This window comes from Centropristis striata, chromosome 5, assembly GCF_030273125.1.
Source record: "Centropristis striata isolate RG_2023a ecotype Rhode Island chromosome 5, C.striata_1.0, whole genome shotgun sequence".
NCBI lineage: Eukaryota > Metazoa > Chordata > Actinopteri > Perciformes > Serranidae > Centropristis > Centropristis striata.
The window spans coordinates 15,824,750-15,844,690 of record NC_081521.1 but is presented as its reverse complement, the minus strand read 5'-3'; the positions used below and the strand labels follow the sequence as shown (position 1 = coordinate 15,844,690).

General features: G+C 40.3%; 1 protein-coding gene across 3 annotated transcripts; it reads right to left on the bottom strand.

Moving 5' to 3' along the window:
- Positions 1-800: 800 nt before the first annotated feature.
- Positions 801-19,297, bottom strand: LOC131971089 (protein NDRG3-like). Of its 3 annotated transcripts, none has more exons than XM_059332390.1 (16): positions 19,126-19,285; positions 15,012-15,110; positions 14,736-14,768; positions 8,321-8,426; positions 8,044-8,164; positions 7,188-7,250; positions 7,008-7,068; positions 6,669-6,755; positions 6,478-6,534; positions 6,116-6,219; positions 5,229-5,294; positions 5,093-5,144; positions 4,948-4,995; positions 4,300-4,335; positions 4,022-4,073; positions 801-2,193 (listed from the first exon to the last, which is right to left on the bottom strand). In XM_059332390.1, the coding sequence occupies exons 2-16, from the start codon at positions 15,069-15,071 to the stop codon at positions 2,024-2,026; spliced, it is 1,116 nt and encodes a 371-aa protein (XP_059188373.1). In that variant the 5' UTR covers positions 15,072-15,110; positions 19,126-19,285; the 3' UTR covers positions 801-2,023. The 3 variants fall into 3 exon arrangements, with proteins under 3 accessions (XP_059188373.1, XP_059188372.1, XP_059188371.1); XM_059332389.1 differs by lacking the exon at positions 801-2,193 and adding an exon at positions 2,326-3,579 and having other exon boundaries at positions 15,012-15,107; positions 19,126-19,297; XM_059332388.1 differs by lacking the exon at positions 801-2,193 and adding an exon at positions 2,326-3,579 and having other exon boundaries at positions 19,126-19,293.
- Positions 19,298-19,941: the final 644 nt, after the last annotated feature.

Here is a 19,941-nt window from a genome sequence, read left to right as displayed (position 1 = left end):
TAGGGGAATAAATACCAAAGAGTAAATGAATAAAGAAGCCAAAATATAAATACCGTACTAATGAATGTCAAATGTCTACAATTAATTACCGCTACGTTATTAATATTATTTTAGGTAATTCATTTTATATTTGGGCAGCCTCCGTCCTCCACAGCAGGAAACATCTGTAAAGAGTCTACATGAAGGCATCGAACAGACCTCAGGATGACGGTCCTGCAGTGCTGACTGTCCTCCAGCAGGGGGCGCCATCAACCACAGCACGACTTCTAAACTGCACTTCTCATGGAAAAGTCACCACCTGAATCCACATCGCCCTCCATCATGGCTTCTCATACAAACAGCAACATTTAAAGTGCAATTTATCAAATCCAAACAGACTCATCAGTCTGTATAATAATAATAATAACAATAATAATAATCATCAATATCAACCCTTCTGGAAGATTTCAGGCCAGAGAAACAAACTGCAACAACAACACAACGTGGAAGAAGTTCAGTTTAACTTGTAAATGATTTGTTGTGGAGGTGCTGAGAGGAGGCAGGTTACTCACAGGGCGGCTTCAGGCTCCACGGCAATAAATCATGCTCAGAATCAGGAGAGAAACAAACGAGCTCACTGTCCAGAGAAAATAAGCAACTATTCACCTGAACGTTTGGCTTTTCTTCAGTCGTTCACGTTTCCTTTAAAGCCGGAAATATCAGACTGAAATCTGCACATTCATGGAAAAAACAACCTACGGAAGGAATCATCCCGTCTGGCTTGTAAGAGAAAAAATAATAAGTTGAAGAAAATCCTGTAAGTCTGTATAATGAGAAACTTTATTGAAATAATGGCATTATTTGTAGAATCAGTTAAGAATTATTTTCTCTTTAAAAGGCTCACAGGATCTTTTTCTTTTCTCATCACATCGGGGATACTTTTGTGTCTTTATCATACAATCAAAAAGAAGAAGTTTGAGCACAAAACTTTCCTCACTGTAATTCAAAACAAAAAAAAATAATAAATGTGTGATTAAAAAAATGTATTGATGCAAATTTAAAACTTTTTTACAAACCCAAAAGTTTTGCTTTTGAATCAAAAGGTTTTAGCAACTTTAACATTTGCAAACAAAACTTTTTTGAATTGCATTAATGCATTTTTAATCACAATTTTCTAATTGCAGTGTGAAGAGTTTTTCTCCCAAGCCTTTTCAGTTTTATTGCATATTGACATCTGTTTCTGTACTTTCAAGTTTTGTCTGAAGAAAAAGTTGTCTGCTTCTGAGAGCGCCGTGAAGCAGCGAATGAGGAGAGGAGGAACTTTCCTGGAGTTTAGTATAACTAACTGTCAGTCTTATTTCAGCTCTTTCATCAGTTTTCTCATAAACAACAAACTTGTATCAGATATTTCGGGGCAGGAGCTGATATTAAAAACAGTTTCTGGGCCAATAAAACCAACATTTTTGGTGAAGTTTTCCCTTAAAGTTCCTGTATTTTCATGTGTAGGAGAATAATTTCATAAACGAGCCGCACAGCAACACCACCACCATCAACAAGTCATAACAAAATAATAAAGATTATAATAATAAGAGTAATAATAACTGAAGGAAGAGAAACGATCATCCGGTCTGAAAACAATCTACTGAAGAATTACAACAAACTGGATGTAAATATATATAAACCAGCTGTACAGATACAGATACAGCAATCACAACCCCCAGGGAGGAGGAGAGAAGAGAGGAGGAGAGAAGAGGGGACGAGGAAGGAGAGAAGAGAAGGAGGAAAGAGAAGGGAGGAGGAGGAGAGAGAAGGAGGAGTTCACACCAACATCAGTGTCCTAAAGAGCCAACCCCAGCGGTCAGACCCAGAGCTGTATCAGGGCGTTTCTCTACTTTAAACCATGTCAGCTGTGACCTTTGTCTTTGGGAAGAACGTTTACAACTACGACGTAGAACCGTTTGGCTGCGTCCTACACGGAGGAATGTTCCAGGTGCAGGAGACGAAGAAGAAGAGGAGTAGATGGAGAACCAGAGCGGGGTCGGTCCTACGCCGTCATCTCGATGGTGTGTTCCGCTGTGAGTCTGGGCCCGCTGCAGTTGGCGCCCTCTGGCAGCGTGTTGGTGGCGCTGCGGCTCCGCACGCCGTCCGTGGAGCCAACGCTGGAGGCCGAGTGAGTCCTGGAGCGCACCAGCCGTGTCATACCAGCTGTGGGCACTGTAGGGAGAGACAGGAGGGGTTAATGACAGGACACATCAGCCTGGCGCTGGTGTGTGTGTGTGTGTGTGTGTGTGTGTGTGTGTGTGAGGGGGGTGTGGTTCTGTCTGTCTGTCTGTGCGTGCGTGCGTGCGTGCGTGTTTGTGTGTGAGGGGGCGTGGTTGTGTGACAGCAGGTTGGTTTCTGTCCAACCAGCATGCAGGATTTGAATGGTCCACACTGACGGAGCAGCAGGATTCAAATCAGATGACGGTGAGTCTGAGGCTCTGTTCACACTGAAGCTCTGTTACTCTGCTACCAATCAGTGAATGAGTTTGTAACTTTGGTCTCTTTTCACACAGAGAAAACTCTACTGAAACTAAAACGCATAACGTCAAACCACGTGAGAGTTCACTCTGTTAATCGGTCAGTTGTGTCATACAGAGAGAAGACTCTCCGTTCTGCAGCACAGAGCGATGCCAGAGTTTGCATTGTCCCATAACCGTGGTTAACCATTCGAGCAGAGTGCTGAATGCACTGCCAGGACACATCTGGAACACTGTATGCCAATAAAAGGCTTATAAAGACACCTTAATACATAATGCAGCCAAGGTGGAGCAGAGTCTGTCCTCTCTGCATGGAACCACAGAGCAGCACAGTGGAGAGGGACGTCACTAGAACCGACACTCTGCTACCACGTCTATGCCTACATTATGAAATCGAGACAGGACTGTTTTTTCTACAGTTCTGCTGGTTCCGTGGGGACGGGGATGTTCCCCTGAAACTTCTGAAGGCCGTTCACATGTAAAACCTTGTTGTCCAGCTGGCTGCAGCTAACACATTGTATACACTTTATACTGGATTTTAGTCTGCATGCACGTTTCTTCAGCCTAACCTGAGTTACATCTGTAGGTTATAATTTGTGTTTGGTACCATAGAATCGGCTTGTATGGAAAGTTGATTAACTTCACTGGTTCTGTGACGTCCCTCCAGGTTTTGAGAGGCTCTATCCCTCCAGTGGGTAAAGTGTATTTGTTTGAGCAAAAACAGATATATATTTTTTGTTATTGTTCCCTTCTCTCTTAGTTCTCAATTCATGTTATTGTGTGATTTGGGTCTGATCTGAGCAGGGTCTTCAGTGTGAATGGAGCTGGAGTGTGACGGCATGCAGCTCAGAGCTGCTGCTCAGATTCACTGCAGGGGAGAAACCATGATCAGCTATCAGCTGATCCAGAGCATGCGCGCACACACGCACACACGCACACACGCACACACGCACACACGCACACACACACACACACACACACACACACACACGGAAATGGAGACAGACTGGCAAGGAGGTGATTCTGGTTAAAATCCTGATACCTGATTGGCTGCTCAGACGGTTTAAAACAACATGAGGGACTGAAGGAAACGAAGACAAAGACAAGGAGAGCAGAAAGGAAAGAGGACAGGTTCAGAGAGAGAATTGCTGCTGAGATATAACACACTCACACACACTGCAAACTGCTACTTACAGTTAGTGACGCGTTGCTGTAGACACACACACACACACACAGACACACACACCTTTTTATTGAGCAGTCCTGACTTGAGCTGAACTAACAGTAACACAGATGTGGCTGCTGTTACATAACTCAGAGGGGTTAATACATGTCACAGAGACACAAACACCAACAGGAAACTAACGTCAGATAAAATGCAACACATGGAATTCAATCAAACTCAGTCTGAGCCACAAGTCTTTTCTTCTTAATACAAAGGAATCTTTTCTGTTCTCTGAGATGTACAGGTGGGAAATAAAGCAGAAGTGTGTGATGCTGCAGCTCATGTGGAGGATACTCACTGTAGCCCATCCCCTGGACAAAGTACTTGAAGGCCTCGGCTAGTTTTCCAGGCTGAAGAAAGAAAAACACACTTAAGTCAGGTAAATAGACGATACACATGACTACGTCTGTTGGATTATATTCAGAGGAAGTATAATAACCGTGTGTCTAAAAAAGAAAGCAATGGCTTTATTCTTTGTTACAGGAAAAGAATAATCCTCACAGTGAATTTAACCTTGAAATAGCATCATTTTAATTACTTAATCAATAAGTAACTCATCAGAGCAGTTAGACTGACCTGCACCACCTGAGGAAGTCCTCCACAGTCTGCCATCTGCAGAGGACACACAACAACAACATCTAGTGAGAACAGAACACCGCTGTGTATATATATATATATATATATATATATATATATATATAAAACATAAATAAATATAAAAATATATTTACGATTTACTAATTGAATTAATAATTAATTTGCACGGTTTGACCTTGCTGTCAGACAGCCCTGATTAAGTTTCTGTGAGGGGAACTGAAGCAGTTATCTCTGCTCTCTGTATAGCCACCAGACGCCACTGACAGATTGATTTTACCTTGTAGAACAGAGGAGCTGCTGGTTTTGACTGCCTCCATCTGTTACTGTGTTTGTTTCCTTCTTTCACTTTAAAACACCAAAGCATCACAAACAAACTAACCGACTGAGGGAGCTGACAAGTGCTGTGTTCACAACAGCAGAAACCAGACGGACCATCAGAAAACAGCAGAGTTTGTTTCAATTGGAACAAACGGCTCAGGGGGAACGCTCACTTAGTACTACACTGACTGTGGGGAAGAACCTCACACTGCAAAACTGTCCCTTTAAGAGACGGATATTCAGGAGAGGACAGACAGACAGACATACAGACAGACAGACAGACAGACAGACAGACAGACAGACAGGTACCTTGAGCAGGGTGGTCTTAGTCGGGTTCAGTCTGGAGTTACACTCCACCTGCAGAGCAACACACACACACAGACACACACACTGTATTTACATCAATGTGAAGTCTCGTACTGGCTGTTGTCATGGAAACAGGGCAGACACTCACCACGACATCAACAGCAGGCGACGTGTCTCCAACCACCAGCAGAGCAGGACACCTGACACACACACACAGAAAGATTAACAGGGTGTGTTGGTAGAAATGTACGGTAAAAAAAAAGGACAAAAAGCAGAAATGATACCTGAGAGTGGTGACTGTGTCTTCATTCAGACCAAAGACCGGCCGCTCCATCTGCAGTTCAGCACGACTAACACACACACACACACACACACACACACACACACTTCAGTACATAAACAGACTCCAGGCAGCTTGTCAGAGTCTGACTGATGTTGTTTTGGCTTTTCATGGAGGTAGGAGACAGCTTTGTTGCAGCATCTTGTGAGCAGCAGGAGCAGCAGCAGTAATTACAGTAATATTACACAGTTTTTCTTGGTAAAGTCTTACACTATTAATCATGGATGTCCCGCCCTGCTGTCCTACTTTCAGCCTTGCAGTCAGTGAGGAATAAAGCCTTGTGTCTTGTCCCTGCTCCCACGGCAGCACGAATTCTTCTCACCTCTTGCTGTCGCTGTGTGTCCCAAGCTATCCGACCCATAACCCCGTTATTAAAAAGATAACGGCAAAAAATATAGACTGGTGAGCTGTAGCTCTGGAGATCAGCTCGTCTATGAGAAATCAAGTTAACCTAGTTAGAACTCAGTCCTCTGAGAAAAACTTGTTCCAAACCATGACCCCAAACCTGAATAACTGCACCCAAATGTTGCATCCGGTCTAAATGGGTTAAAGTAGTCGATATCCACACTTGATTTTAAGCTAATTCAGAGGTGGAAGATGTACCCAGATCTTTCTTTAGCAGTAGTAAAACTTTGTTAAAATCCTTAAAACACTGAGAGCTTAGTGCTTGTAAACAGGCCTTTCACTCTGTATCTCTACCACTGTCCAATAAAGCTGAAACAGCCCAAAAAAGATCTTTAAAAAAGCAACAACTTAAAAATAGGTAAAAGTAAAAATCCATTTCCTGTGGTTTTCACTGAGGCTGTTATTGTGTTGTTGAGTGTGTGGCACCTGTCGTAGCTGCTGTAGAACATGACCAGGTTGTCCTGTGGTATGTCCTGAGAGACGTGGAGTCTGTACGTCTGGATGATCTCCTTATTCTCCGTTAACTCGTCCTGCGCGGGCGCACACACACACACACACACACACACACACACACACACACACACACACACACACACACACACACACACACACACACACACACACACACACACACACACACACACACACACACACACACACACACACACACACACACACACACACACACACACACAGACAGAGAGAGAGAGAGAGAGCGAGAGAACAGTGAGGCGGAGATGCTCAGACTGTTCTCATTAAGGTTCTGGTTCAATCCAGTCTGTTCTCACAGGGCTGAAGTGGTGTCCCATGATCGTGTCCACCAGGTTGCTCGTCCAGCCACTCAGCTGCAGGAAAAAAAACAACAAAATATCATATTTTAATACTGACTCATCAACGGACAATTTAAACAGCTTTCATCTCTTATTTATCACGTGTGTGTGTGTGTGTGTGTGTGTGTGTGTGTGTGTGTTTGTGTCACCTTAGAGGCAGCCCAGTCCATCCAGCCTTTGGCACAGGGGTCGATGTTGATCAGAACTAAACCTTCAACCAAAGTGGGCTCATTCAGCTGAAACACAACAGCATCACGATCATCATCATTATCACCATCCTCATTATCATCCTCATTTTTAACATTATCCTTATCATTCTCATCATCACAATCATCATCATAAACATTCTCATCATCACCCTCATTGTCACCATCATTATCCGCATTTTCATCATTATCACCATCATTATCCTCATTTTCACCATTTTCACCATCATCAGCAGCAGCAGCAGTATGTTTGGGTTAGGTGTAGTTGGTAAATCTACTCACAGCCAGTTTGGTGAGGATGTAGGCTCCAGCTCCAACGCCGATACCAATCACACTCTTCACTCTAATGACACACACACACACACACACACACACACACACACACACATCAGGGAGATGCAACAAACCATCTGTTCCTACTAAAATTCCCAGCATGCATTGCAAAGACAACAGGGCACTCACTGAAGCTGTGTCAGCACAGACGGCAGCATCTCAGCCAGCTCGTCCATGGACGGGTACTGGTACCTGCACACGCACACATGCAAGCACACACACGCACAAATTTTCACTGACAGCTTGTAGAAACGACAACAGTGTCACTGACTCATAAGCTCACTGTTGCACCTGATATATGAGAATTTAGTAGAACGTACTGGGTAGTATTTCTATGTCACTTTACTCCAGGAGGTAGTAAAAATGGATTAAAATATTTTCAAGGAAAAATTAGAAGAACTGGATTGTAATCTATATTTAACCTCAAATCCATAACATTAATATTTTGATTATTATTTGCTGGTGGGTTGTGGCAGTGCACTACAACATATTTGATCAAATTTCTATTTTGTTGTTTATATTTATATTTCTAATTTGAATATATGTTTAGTAGTTTTCAATATGTCAGTATTTCCACGTAATTGATCTAATTTCTTTTTAATTTATTATTTTTATATTATTTATTTATATATATATATATATATTTATTTAATTAAATTTATTTATTTATCTCATTATTTAAGATGATGTTCTGATCAGGTCACTGTGCCAGCAGTTTGTCAAAGATTTTATTTTTGTTCTGTTGCAGAAACACAACAAGTGTTTCAGTGACGCCTCTGTAAGAACAACAAAAACAACTCACATACGAACCTATGGGGAAACACTGGTGTGTGTGTGTGTGTGTTACCCAGTGGAAAATGGTGAAGTGTGTATATGTGTGTTTATACCCAGGAGAGGATGGTGAGGATATTGTGTTGCTTCAGTGTGTGTGTGTGTGTGTGTGTGTGTGTGTGTGTGTGTGTGTGTGTGTGTGCGTGTGCGTTACCCTGTAGGGAACACAGGAGCGTTCTCCTGCTGTCCTGGTGCGTCAACATGCAGGACTGAGAAATGCTGTGTCACTTCCTGCATGTCCTCGTAGTTAAACAGGCTGTTGAAACAGGACTTATCTACATGCACGCACACGCACACGCACATGCACACACACACACACACACACACACACACACACAATATGTTAAGCCCTTGTTTCTCATCTGTTTCCTCCGTGCTGTAACTCACATGCTGTGTGATGACTGACTGTGTGTGTGTGTGTGTTTACTTACGGTTGAGCCCGATGTCATGGTAGGTGAGGATTGTGGGTCGGTTGCCCTTAGCAACTCCCCTCATGGTAACGTGCAGCACACCGTGGGACGTCTCAACATCGTGCTCCTGAAAAACAACAAAAACAAACAAACAAACATCTTTCCTGTGAGCGGCGACAACAAACTCAAGCAGGAGTCTTGAGGGCCGCACGCTACACGTACGAAGCAGTCAAGGAATGCGGGGGAAATTTCTGTTCCTAACTAACATTTTAGCAGCTCAGGATTTCTCCTTGAAACACCTGAACACACAAAGAGGCTGCAGCTGCTCAGGGACAAACTGATAAACCACATTAACTTCAGAAAAACTGACAGCTGAGTGGAAAGCAGATGTTTTATCAGATGTTTGTGATGTTTAATATGAACGATAAGAACAGTTCAACGTTTACACGAATGCACCACAATATTATTTTGGGAAATATTTCAGCTGGATCACTTGTTTAGAAATCATTCTGTGGTGGAGATAGGATTTCACGTTAACCCTATGAACCCCACAACCAGCCGGCAGGTTTAAAAGTACAGCTTTCATTAACAAAAAAATTTTTTAAAAAGACAATAAATCATAGCCAGAAACTGTAAAAACAGTGTCAGACTTGTACTTTTCTGACAATCACTGAACGAGTTTTATGATCTAAGTGTCCATAAATAAAGCATTTGCACTAACCAGATCCTGTTAAAAACATTGAATTCTGCTCCTCAGAGACACTGTGAAGACATGATTGATTCTGCTGAGACCAACAAATATCCACTGAAAATCTGTTTACACAGAGCAGAGAGGAGAGGACAGGAGAGGCTGTTTACACAGAGCAGAGAGGAGAGGACAGGAGAGGCTGGAAACATGACAATACTTCAATGTGTAACATGTGGAGAAAACATTTTTTTCCAGTGTTGGTAACACTTGCAGGCAAATATTGATCATATTGGTTCTATTTTTTTTTTTTTTTTGTAAAATAAATGACCAATTTCTTTTTTTGATGATTAATGGCCTTAGAATTGTGTTATATTGCAAAAATGAAAGTTAGAGTTTTCCCTACCTCTAACTATAATTGTGCTGTGTCCACAGAGGAGCATCACTTATATGATGCAGTAGAAAATGAGGCCACAGTGAATAAAATGTGACAGGAGCAACAAAAAAACACCCTGAGTGCCTGGTGGACCTCAGTGTGGTTATCAATCAGAGGCTGTGCAGTAAACTAAAGATATGCTTCTTGTTCCAGATGGAAACATGGACAGACAGGTGAGCAGCTCCACATGGGTGGAGCTGTCGTAAACTCATCTCATTAATGGAAACACCTGACTGTTTCTATTTATGGATGTTAAGCTTCCTCAGATTCACATGCACAGTTTGTCACTTCACTGCAGGTTTTAAATGGCAGAAAGTAAAATCAAGTGGACATTTCTGAGGTTGCGCATTGATCAGTGGCAGAGGTAAAAATGCTGACACACTCAAATAATAAAATGCAGGTTTTATGCATTTAAATGTCTAAAAATGACAAAACCCTGCTAAATGTCTTTAATTTTCTTAAGTATCCTGAAATTAGCACAAATGAAAAGACATTTTCAACATTTGAATCTCACTTTTAACCAAATATATTTCTTCTTCTTTGAAGATCTACTTTTGTTTTTTTCTGCCCTGTATGTCTTTCTCTGGAAAACCAATGCATGTATGTTAATGGTTATCAATATATAAAGATAAATATTAACTAATCCCGTGAAGTGTTGTACAATATTTTGCCCATTTCTGCACAAAACTGCTACCTGTACAACTCCCTCATTTTACAATTTTACTTCATATCTTTTTCCTTTCTTTTGATTTTTTTTCTTTTCAATATTTTTATTTCTTGGCTTTTGCAATTTTTTTCTCTTATTATAACTACGGCTGAAACAGAATAAACAGGCGAGCAGCAGCAGCAGCAGCAGCAGCAGCAGCAGCAGCAGCAGCTAGCAGGACGTCTGCAGGTAAACAGATGAGCGAGCTGAAGATCTAACCGGCTAAAAGCTGCTGACTCTTGGAAGTGAGCTGCTGACAAAGCATGACTGGAGAGAGAGCAGGCTAATGAAGAGCTAACTGGCTAACTCACCACCCCAACTCCTAAAGAACAGGAGATCTGGTGCAGATCCAGAGAGTCAGACATCCTGACAGAGGAGGAGGACGAGGGAGAGTTTTTAGAGAGGAAGAGAAGGATTCATCAAGAGAAAAATGTCAAAGAGGTCAGCAGAGAAACAAGTTGTCCTCTAGCCTTGAGCCCAGTGAAATCAGACACAAAGAGGATGGCGTGATTGGATCAACAGGAATAATCTGTGTGGTCATTGGCTGAGACGTGAAGGTCTTAAACAACTTGTTGCCCTTCTCTCATTCTTCAGGTTTGATCAGGACTTCTATCTAACTCCCTCCTCTCCTCTTCAGCTCCTTCCTCCCACAGGAAATTTAATTTCACAACCAATTATTAAAACTTGCATGCTGCTTTTTAATTACAGTTTTTCTGTCAAGAGATGTTGCTAACAAATCGTTTTCTGGACATTTAAACAGTTTATACTGAGACTCGCTGACTGGTCCAAAATACTGCTGGCCTGTTAATCCAATTATATTCACAATTATAATGTTGTCTTCCAACAATTATGAAAACAAAATAATGGAGGTAAAACAATGATTGTATTTTAATTATATATATATATATATATATATTAGTATTAGTTGAATTTTAATAAAGTTCAAGAAAAGCCAATCTTAAAATTATTCAAGTTCAATAAATGCACAATGTTTCCGAAGTAAATTAATTATTGTGTTAAATAATCATGGTTTCACTATTAAATATTACAAATAGTTGTGATTATGATTCTTGCCACAATCGAGCAGTCAAAACTAAAATTTAAACTGTAAGGTAAAAATATTGCATATATTATAGGAGACACTTTAAATAGTTAATTACTTTTTTCAATAGAAAAAGTATTTAAAATGACAACAAATCACTAAATTAGTGATTTAACATTCATTAAAAACAATGTCCTTTAGGAAAATAAATCTTGCTTGATGATAATTATTAGTATTCATTGTGCTGTTATTCAGATGTATGAGGATGAACTGACAGGCTGTTTGTTGTTGTGCACTAATTTAAACTCACTGATCACAGACATTGATTTAAAGTGACCTGCTGACATCCTGCTGATCAATATCTGTGTTCACAGTTGACCCGCATCCACTTTCCCTCACACATCTCCTCTAATAGGACTGTTGGAGCGATCTGTCTCTACTATTCTTTCTATAATATGTAAATAAATGTATTTTAAGCCTTTGCACTGAGCATCTCTGATTATTTACAAAGAGGAAAAACACCTAATGTTATCAGTCAATTATTATCAAACCACTTTTACCTTTGCGCATCATGAGGGACATTTTTGTCTTCTTAAATGTTAGATAATTTTAATCAGTCTGTAATAAAAAAGTGTATCCAGAATACAAACACTCAGGTCTTTGAGGACAGAAATGTCCCATTAAAACCCATTAAAATGATTGATCCATGTCCATTACAGCATCAAATCATGGAGTCTATTATATCAGGCTTTCCATCTTTTCTCATGTTCGCCTATGGGACAAATACAGGCTATGCATCAAAATCAATAGAGTCTGAAAAGAGAAAAGGGACAGCCATCAGGTCGGTCGATCCAAAGGCCACTCAAAGAGCCACAGAGACTTTTTAAACATTAACAGAGTGCTGCAGTCCACCATCCACTAGGGACGGGCCTTTGTGCAAAATAATATATATACAGCACTGTGCAAAAGACTGTTTTGATAACGGGACGCTTTCATTTTGAAAGGACAAAAAAAGACACTTGATCCTGTCTATCGTTAAACTAACTCAGTGAGAATAAACTGTAAAGATAACGTCAAGGAGTTCAATTTTTGATGTTTTAGCCCCTGAAGAGACATGAGGTTAGTTTTCACAGTAATCTTCTTATTTAAATGTGTTTTGTGTTTCAATTAGTTTTGGATCAAATCAAACTCAGTAATTCATGCTAGCAAGGTTTGATGCCATAAGCTAGTTTCTCTCATATGAATCCTCTTGTATTTCTGTGTGTTTTCTAATTGGTATTGCAGCTTTCAGTAGCTTTATCCAACCTCATTCTCAGCTCATTGGGTGATTGACGTACGACCACAGAACTGAACGCTCGGTGTGTTTCAGTTCAGAAAATTAAATCAAATTTAAAAAATACACAGATCGATTAAAAATTCCACCTGATCAACCAAATTCTTAACGACCATTAATCGATCATCAATTAATTATTCCCATCACTGCCTTCCACACACTATCTCCTCTTTCTCTTACACACCTGAAAGAGCGCCACACACACACACACACTCTGTCTCTGTCTTCTAAGAGCGGCTATAATACCAGGGTTTTCCCTGCCATTATACCGCGTTAGGCGCGGCGCCCAAGCATTTTTGCCTCCCGCCTAAGAGAAAAAATAGAGCAGGTTAGCAAAAATAAATAAGAGCCGCATTGCGTCCCATTGATCTTTACACGTTGCCGGGTATTTCCAAAAACGGACATTTCACCTTCTCTGTTTAAAAAAAAACCCAGTGTTTCCCCTACATTCAATGAATGCCAAAGCGAAATACCTCCTTTAACCTGAAATGGACAAGAGAACACGGGCTTGTTACAAAAAGTAAGAGGGAGTTTCATTCTTTTTGTACATTATGTCGAAGCCATGTGGATGTGAGCAGCAAAGGCAAAGCAGCTATCCAGAGACATGCTAGCACTGACAAGCATCGAGCTAATCGGAGTACAACTCTGCTTAAAACCGGATCATACCAAACAAATATCTGCTTGCTTGTCCGCAAAGTGTCCTCCTTTTTGATGTGAAAGAAATGGCCACCCTACCGGGCGGTCAGAGGTCCAAATGCACTGCATTGCATATGCCGTTCGTTAGCCGCGAGCTAACACTAGCTAACAGTTGTTTGTTTGTAAAAGTTGTTTGAATCACACTAAACTGTGACTTAGTGTTTTGAATAACTTCCTGTCGCTAAACGCATGCCGCTTTCAAAATAAGAGCGCAGTGTGTTAACAGAATTGACCACAGAATTTACAAAAAAGACTGTCAAAATAAGATGCCTTAAATAAAATATACAAGAACCCTTATTCTCCTTTAAAATAATTCTTAAAATAGGCAATGATTAAGTTCAGTGTATATGATGGAATAGTGGAATTAGAGACAAGTGGCCTTGCCCCTAAAATGACGAAATTCTAGGCCTGGCAGGTACTCAGACTTTTCAGACCCCCCCAGCCAGGAACTTCTGCCATGGAGAAGTTTGTTCGGCGGTTCTACAGGACCAATTCAGCCAGAAGAATTAAATGTTCAAAAGGGGGCTGTGAATTGTGCAAATAAAGTGTAAATTACAACTAGAGGAAATTGAATCTGTTTTTTAGTTTCCTATAGTAATGACAGTGGTCAAAATTATGTGAAATTGCACAGTTTTTGTTAAAAAAAAAAAAAAAAAAAGCTTTTAAAATACATGTAAGGCCGAGGAACGCTAACCCCTATGCTTCAGCTGCCCACCCCCCTAAGACCTCTAAAAACCCAGGGAAAACCCTGAATACATTAAGTTGGTGGTTTATCAGTCGGATTCATGCAGCTGATTACACTGTAGTTTCCATGTCACATGTCTTTTGCTGCAAGAATGCTGTCTGATGTCTAAAACGACGCACTGCAGTGTTATCAAAGCTTGGTTCAGTGTGATAAAAGCCGAGCTGGCAAAACAGCAGAATTGTATTACTGTCATATGATAAATCGCTTTGTCATAGAGGCCAATGTTGTTGCAAATTACTGACTGTGAAAAAAAGAAAATAAATCCCCCTAGAATTTAATATACATGAAATAACTTGGTTTTTGTTTTGTTTTTTCATTAAAGAAATCTATAATTTAGTGCCTGAAAAATCTGAAAATGTATGATTTCTTTTTATTGATAAGAATAAAGTAGGTTAAAAAGGGATAAATAATATTATTATTTTTATATATTTTTAAATGAGGCACACAAGTTAACTACTAGATAACATGTATGTGGCTTTCATCATCTTTTTTCTCTGACGGTTCATGTTTTCTAATGTTCATCTTATCTGAAGTCAATCCTTCATGTGAACCAGCTGTTGTTAATTATTAGGACATAAATAGATCAACAAGTCGCACTACTGTTAATATCATCATGTGACACATTTTGTAAGATTTATAAAAACATTACAAGTTTTATAATAAACACTGACTTATCAAGACTATCCCTGACATATGTTTTATATTCCAATTCTACAAACATTATATTAAAATAATAAACCTACCTTTCTACAGGATTTAGCCTTGAATGTAGATGAAAAGGTGTTAAACTCACCTGACAGTCAAAGTCCTGGAGATTTCTCCCATTCTGCAAAGACATAGAAAGGATTTAATGATTATTGTTATGGAATTAGTTTATCCAGAAAGAATTCAGGACATGAATCAGACTGAATTTACTTCATAAATCAGAAAATGTTAAAATGTTCATTATTCATGTGTTAGCTGATGTATTGACAAACAACTGTACTTGGAAATTTAACCACATCTATAAAGTTTTCTCCAGCACGTAGTTGAGGCAGGCCATGACCTCAGCTAAGCCCCGCCCCCTCACCTGTCCTGTCAGCAGTGGTTTGATCTCAGTCAGCTGGACGTCGTGAAGCTCCTCCATCATAGGATCACTTTACTGCCAGTCAACCTGATAAAACGCCTTCTAGACAAATAAAACAGAGAGAACAGGGAGAAGGTGAGCTTCAGTGTCACCAGGTTTCAGTTCTGCTGATGTGATGATTCGAGTGTTTGGTTGATCTTAATGGAACGATTCTGTCAGTTCATGTGACTGCTGAAGTTATGGGTCAATCAAATAAATAAATAGAGTTGACATTATTGACTGAAGCTCCCAGTAGGACAAATGCCAAGGAAAGTAATTATGGAAATGTCAAATGAAACACACAGTGGCAGCGTTATGTAATGCTGAGTCATCTGACCATCAACAACCACAATAAGGCTGCAGATCTCCATTACCATTCAAAGCTACAATGCAATTATAAAACTTTTTTCAGTGCATCTTGATAATCCCCCATAGAACCGTCATTGCATGTAAGCATCAATAGTTTACATTCCCTAGACTTATAACTACAATGCATGTAATAATTGAGAATTATTAATTCTTCTCCCAGCAGGTAAGAGCAGTATGATAGTAGCAGGAAACACAGTCTACACAGGTGAAGACAGGTGACATGTCCACATGATGTGTCATTTCCACATTTCACATTCTAGTGCTGTCTTGGTGCATTTTGAGAGACAGAATTGCATAAAGATGAAGTCTACAATACTTCGCACAGCACCACTCGCCACTTCTGGTACACCTGAATGAAGAAAGATTCAGAGCCTGTGTGGGTTTTTTTCTCGCCACAAAACACATTTTAATTCACTATTTCCATAATTTCAAATTAAGTTTCCCAATGAGTCGCCATGTTGTTACAGAAGCAGACAGCACGGAGTGAAAACATTCATCAATCATTCGTGACACCCTCTAGTGGAAGATCCATCAAGTGTCTGATGCTGGGACGAAACACGACCCCTCACATTCAAACACGTCTCTGTGGACACACACACCATCACCGCCTGACAGGATGTGGTCAGGTACTTGACTGCAAGTATGTCACCTTCATTTTGGCTGTACTAAAACCAGTAATATCAATCCAGTAACTCTGAAAAATCAAATAAAAATATTTGAAACCTTCAACTACACTGATGCATTAAAATGTCTGAGATGTTTTATTTATTCTTTAATTGAAACACCTTGTGGTACTTGACAACATCCCGGTCACACCAACAACAGATTATTTGAATAAAAAATAAAAAAAATATGTTTCTATCTATCTGTCTCTCTCTCTCTCTCTCTGTGTCTACCTGTCAAACTGTGTTACCCTAATGTGTGATACTAATGGAAACAGCCAGTGATCTCTCACTGGCAATCGTCCATCCAGTTCTATGTGTGTGTGTGTGTGTGTGTGTGTGTGTGTGTGTGTGTGTGTGTGTGTGTGTGTGTGTGTGTGTGTGGGCAGACAGGTTGGGTAACAGTGTTTCAGCAGAGTGTTTTGGATGGATGCTGAGCTTCCTGTGGGCTATCTGGCTGCGTCCCAAACGGATAACTAGCTGACTGACTGAAGCTGCAGCATCGGAGCACATGCTGCACAGAGAGGAGCTGCAGCCCTGCACTAACTGTTGCAGTGGTTACATTTAACTCCAATCTATTGTGCAAAATTGTATTTCATCATTAAATAAATGGTATTTTTCTGGTGTCATACATTATAGGAGAAGCTTAATTGAGCAGAAGGTTGAACGCAGACCCAGTATGCACACAGACTACCAGAAACCTGCAAACTGATTTCTCTATTTACCATGAAAATATCCTGAATGTAATTAAAAATTAAGATGAGACTCAAAGCCTAATCAGGGTGTGTTTTTAGCACATTCAGCGATATGACATTAACATGGAGCAATAAAAAACCTGCTAATTCACATTTTCTAGTCTGATCCAGGTTTTGTTGTGTGCGTTGGTGCAGATGTGTCTCTGTCTCCTCCACATCCACAGAATCTTTTCAACCAAACTGTCATGAGGATGAATTGCTGCTTTTACTGCCCTGATGAATTCAGCTTCTCCTTCTAGCAGGACGAAGACAAAGACAAATACACAGTTCTGCTTTACCAACAGCATTTATTTCAGCATGTAGGCCACCACACTTTTATTTATCATATATATAGCTCCACAACTTGAGTTGTGTAAATAGTAAATGGACTGCACTTATATAGCGCTTTTTATCCAAAGCGATTTACACTACACACTACGCTCTTTCACCCGTTCACACTAAATCTAATTCTAATTCATTCAGCAATTTGGGGTTCAGTATCTTGCCCAAGAATACATCGACATTTCAGGGATCAGGGATCGAACCACTGAACTTCTGATCAATGGGTGACCAATCTACCAATTGAGCCACAGGATACCTGCATCAGGTGTTTACATGTCCTGGTGTCTGGGTACTGCAGTGAGCATAGCGAGGTTTCTCTAAACCAGTAAATGATGTTAGATAATATATTACTTTATTTATTAAGAGGGGAATTGTTACGCTAAACTTGCAGTGAGGAAAAGAGTAGGATGCAAATTATGTTTGGGCCAGTGTGAAAATCTACGAACCTCTCAGAGAAGATCACTCATGGACGGCATCATTCTTCCGGACAGATCTCAATCTCCCATTAATTAATTCCAGCATGTAAGCATATTAACCCTCTGAACCCCTCTAAAAAAAAAGTATTTTTTTTTCTTTGGGAAATTTTATTATTTATCATAGAAACAATGTTAAAACAGGCAGTACCGTCTGAATTTAAAATTTCCTTTAACGGGTCATCGGTTTAAAAAATTTCCTTTATAAAAAGTGACCAAAACTTCTGTTTATGTCAGAATATCTTTATTCTACATGTATCATTTAAAATAAAGCATTTGCACTAACCAGCTCCTGTTAAAAACATTAAATTCTGCTCCTCAGAGACACTGTGAAGACATGATTGATTCTGCTGAGACCAACGGTCACTTATTACAAATATTCACTGAAAATCTGTTAACACAGAGCAGAGAGGAGAGGACAAGACAGGAGAGGCTGTTTACACAGAGCAGAGAGGAGAGGACAGGACAGGAGAGGCTGTTTACACAGAGCAGAGAGGAGAGGACAGGAGAGGCTGGAAACATGACAATACTTCAATATGTACAATATGTGGAGGAAACTGTTTTTACAACATTTAGGACACTTGTGGGCACTTGAAAAGTGTTTATATAGATTATATTTTATTCAAATAAAATGAAAATAATTTATCAGAGAAATTAAACTTTTTTCTGATGTCTGTCATTCTAACTGTGTTATTCTGCACAAAGACATGTTTGAGTTGTTCCGATTGTGCTGATTCCATAGAGCTGCAGGACTTATAGATTTATAGAGGTTTTACAAAATATGTATTGCAGTGAAACACAAAGACACAGAGAGGAGAATGTAGAAAGAGCAACAACCACAAAAAACGCCCTGGCAGCTTGTTGTGATTCAGACTGAAGACAACAAAATTAAATTGAACTAAAATAGATGATAAGTGGCAGTGAATACGTCACCTCGTTTCTGTGGCAACTTGTTGCGCATTAAAGAAAATAACCAAATTAAATTAATACAACCGGAAATTATAAAATATATCGACAGTTATAATCATTAGCTCAACTGTGTTTTCATGAACTGAATGTACCTATGCTCTCCGCCCCCCCCCCCACACACACACACACACACACACAAATCTGATGATCTGCCGTTAAACGCTGTCTGATTAATGAGCCTGGATGCTAATGTTAGCTCCAGACAGACAGTTTATCAGGATTAGCAGCGTTACTACGGGAGACGTCTCACCCCGATTGTCTCACTCACACACACACACACACACACACACACACACACACACACCTGTAACCAGATCCAGCATCGCCATAGAACCACAGCAGCACATTAACCTCCAGCTAACTAACTAACTAACGTACTAATTAACTTAGCTCACTGCTAGTTAACACGACAGTTAGCACAACAAGCTAACGTTTAACCGAGCTAATCAGCTAGCCGAACAGCCGTTACTAGGTCACCAGTCGTTAGTGACCGTCACGGCGGCGGACAAAGAGACCGTTAGAGACTCACCGTCAGTTGTTAGTTTCGGTAGCTGGTCCGTTAGGTGTCCGTTAGTTGAGCTGGTTAACGGTAACGGTCGGTGCAGAGCTGGTCGCGAGCTTCTCTCAGACCGTGTGAGCTCACCGTCAGCAACAGCACGCGGACACATCAGGGGGCGGGGCCACGTCTCCGTAACAACAGGTGGGTCACTCAGCGCGTGGTCATGAGGTCACCAATGTTGTGCTGAGTTCTGCTGCCCGCAGAGACCCGCATGCCCCCCGCGGGAGCGCGCATAGCGAAAACCACACTGTGTATCTACGGTACAAATAGAATAAAGGTTTCACAAATCAAAGACTGTGGTTTTATGAATCTTCAGGGTCCGTACATTAATCCAGTACAGATTTGAGAGGTCTAGGTACAGTGGTTTTTGATCTGGACCTGGTCTAATGTGGTCTATATGCTGAAAAAAGTGTGAAATGTGTCTTTATTGCATTTTCACAAATAAAATAAAAGTTTCACAAATCAGAGACTGTGTTATAATGAATGTTTATTCTCTCTATGATAAGCCAGTCCAGATTTGAGAGGTCTAGGCACAGTGGTTTTTGAAAATTTGAATTTGGACCTGGTCTAATGAGGTCTTGGTGTAAAATAAAAGCGGTGAAATCTCCACATTAGCATTTTCACAAATAAAATAAAAGTTTCACAGATACAATAGTAGGTGTCAGGCAAAGCTGATGTCTTACCTAAAATGTCTAAAACGTTTTCACGTCAAGTGTCACAAAAACAGCCAATCAGTGAATAAACAGTCGCACTGCACAATTAGTTATTTTCCCTTAACTTTCCCCT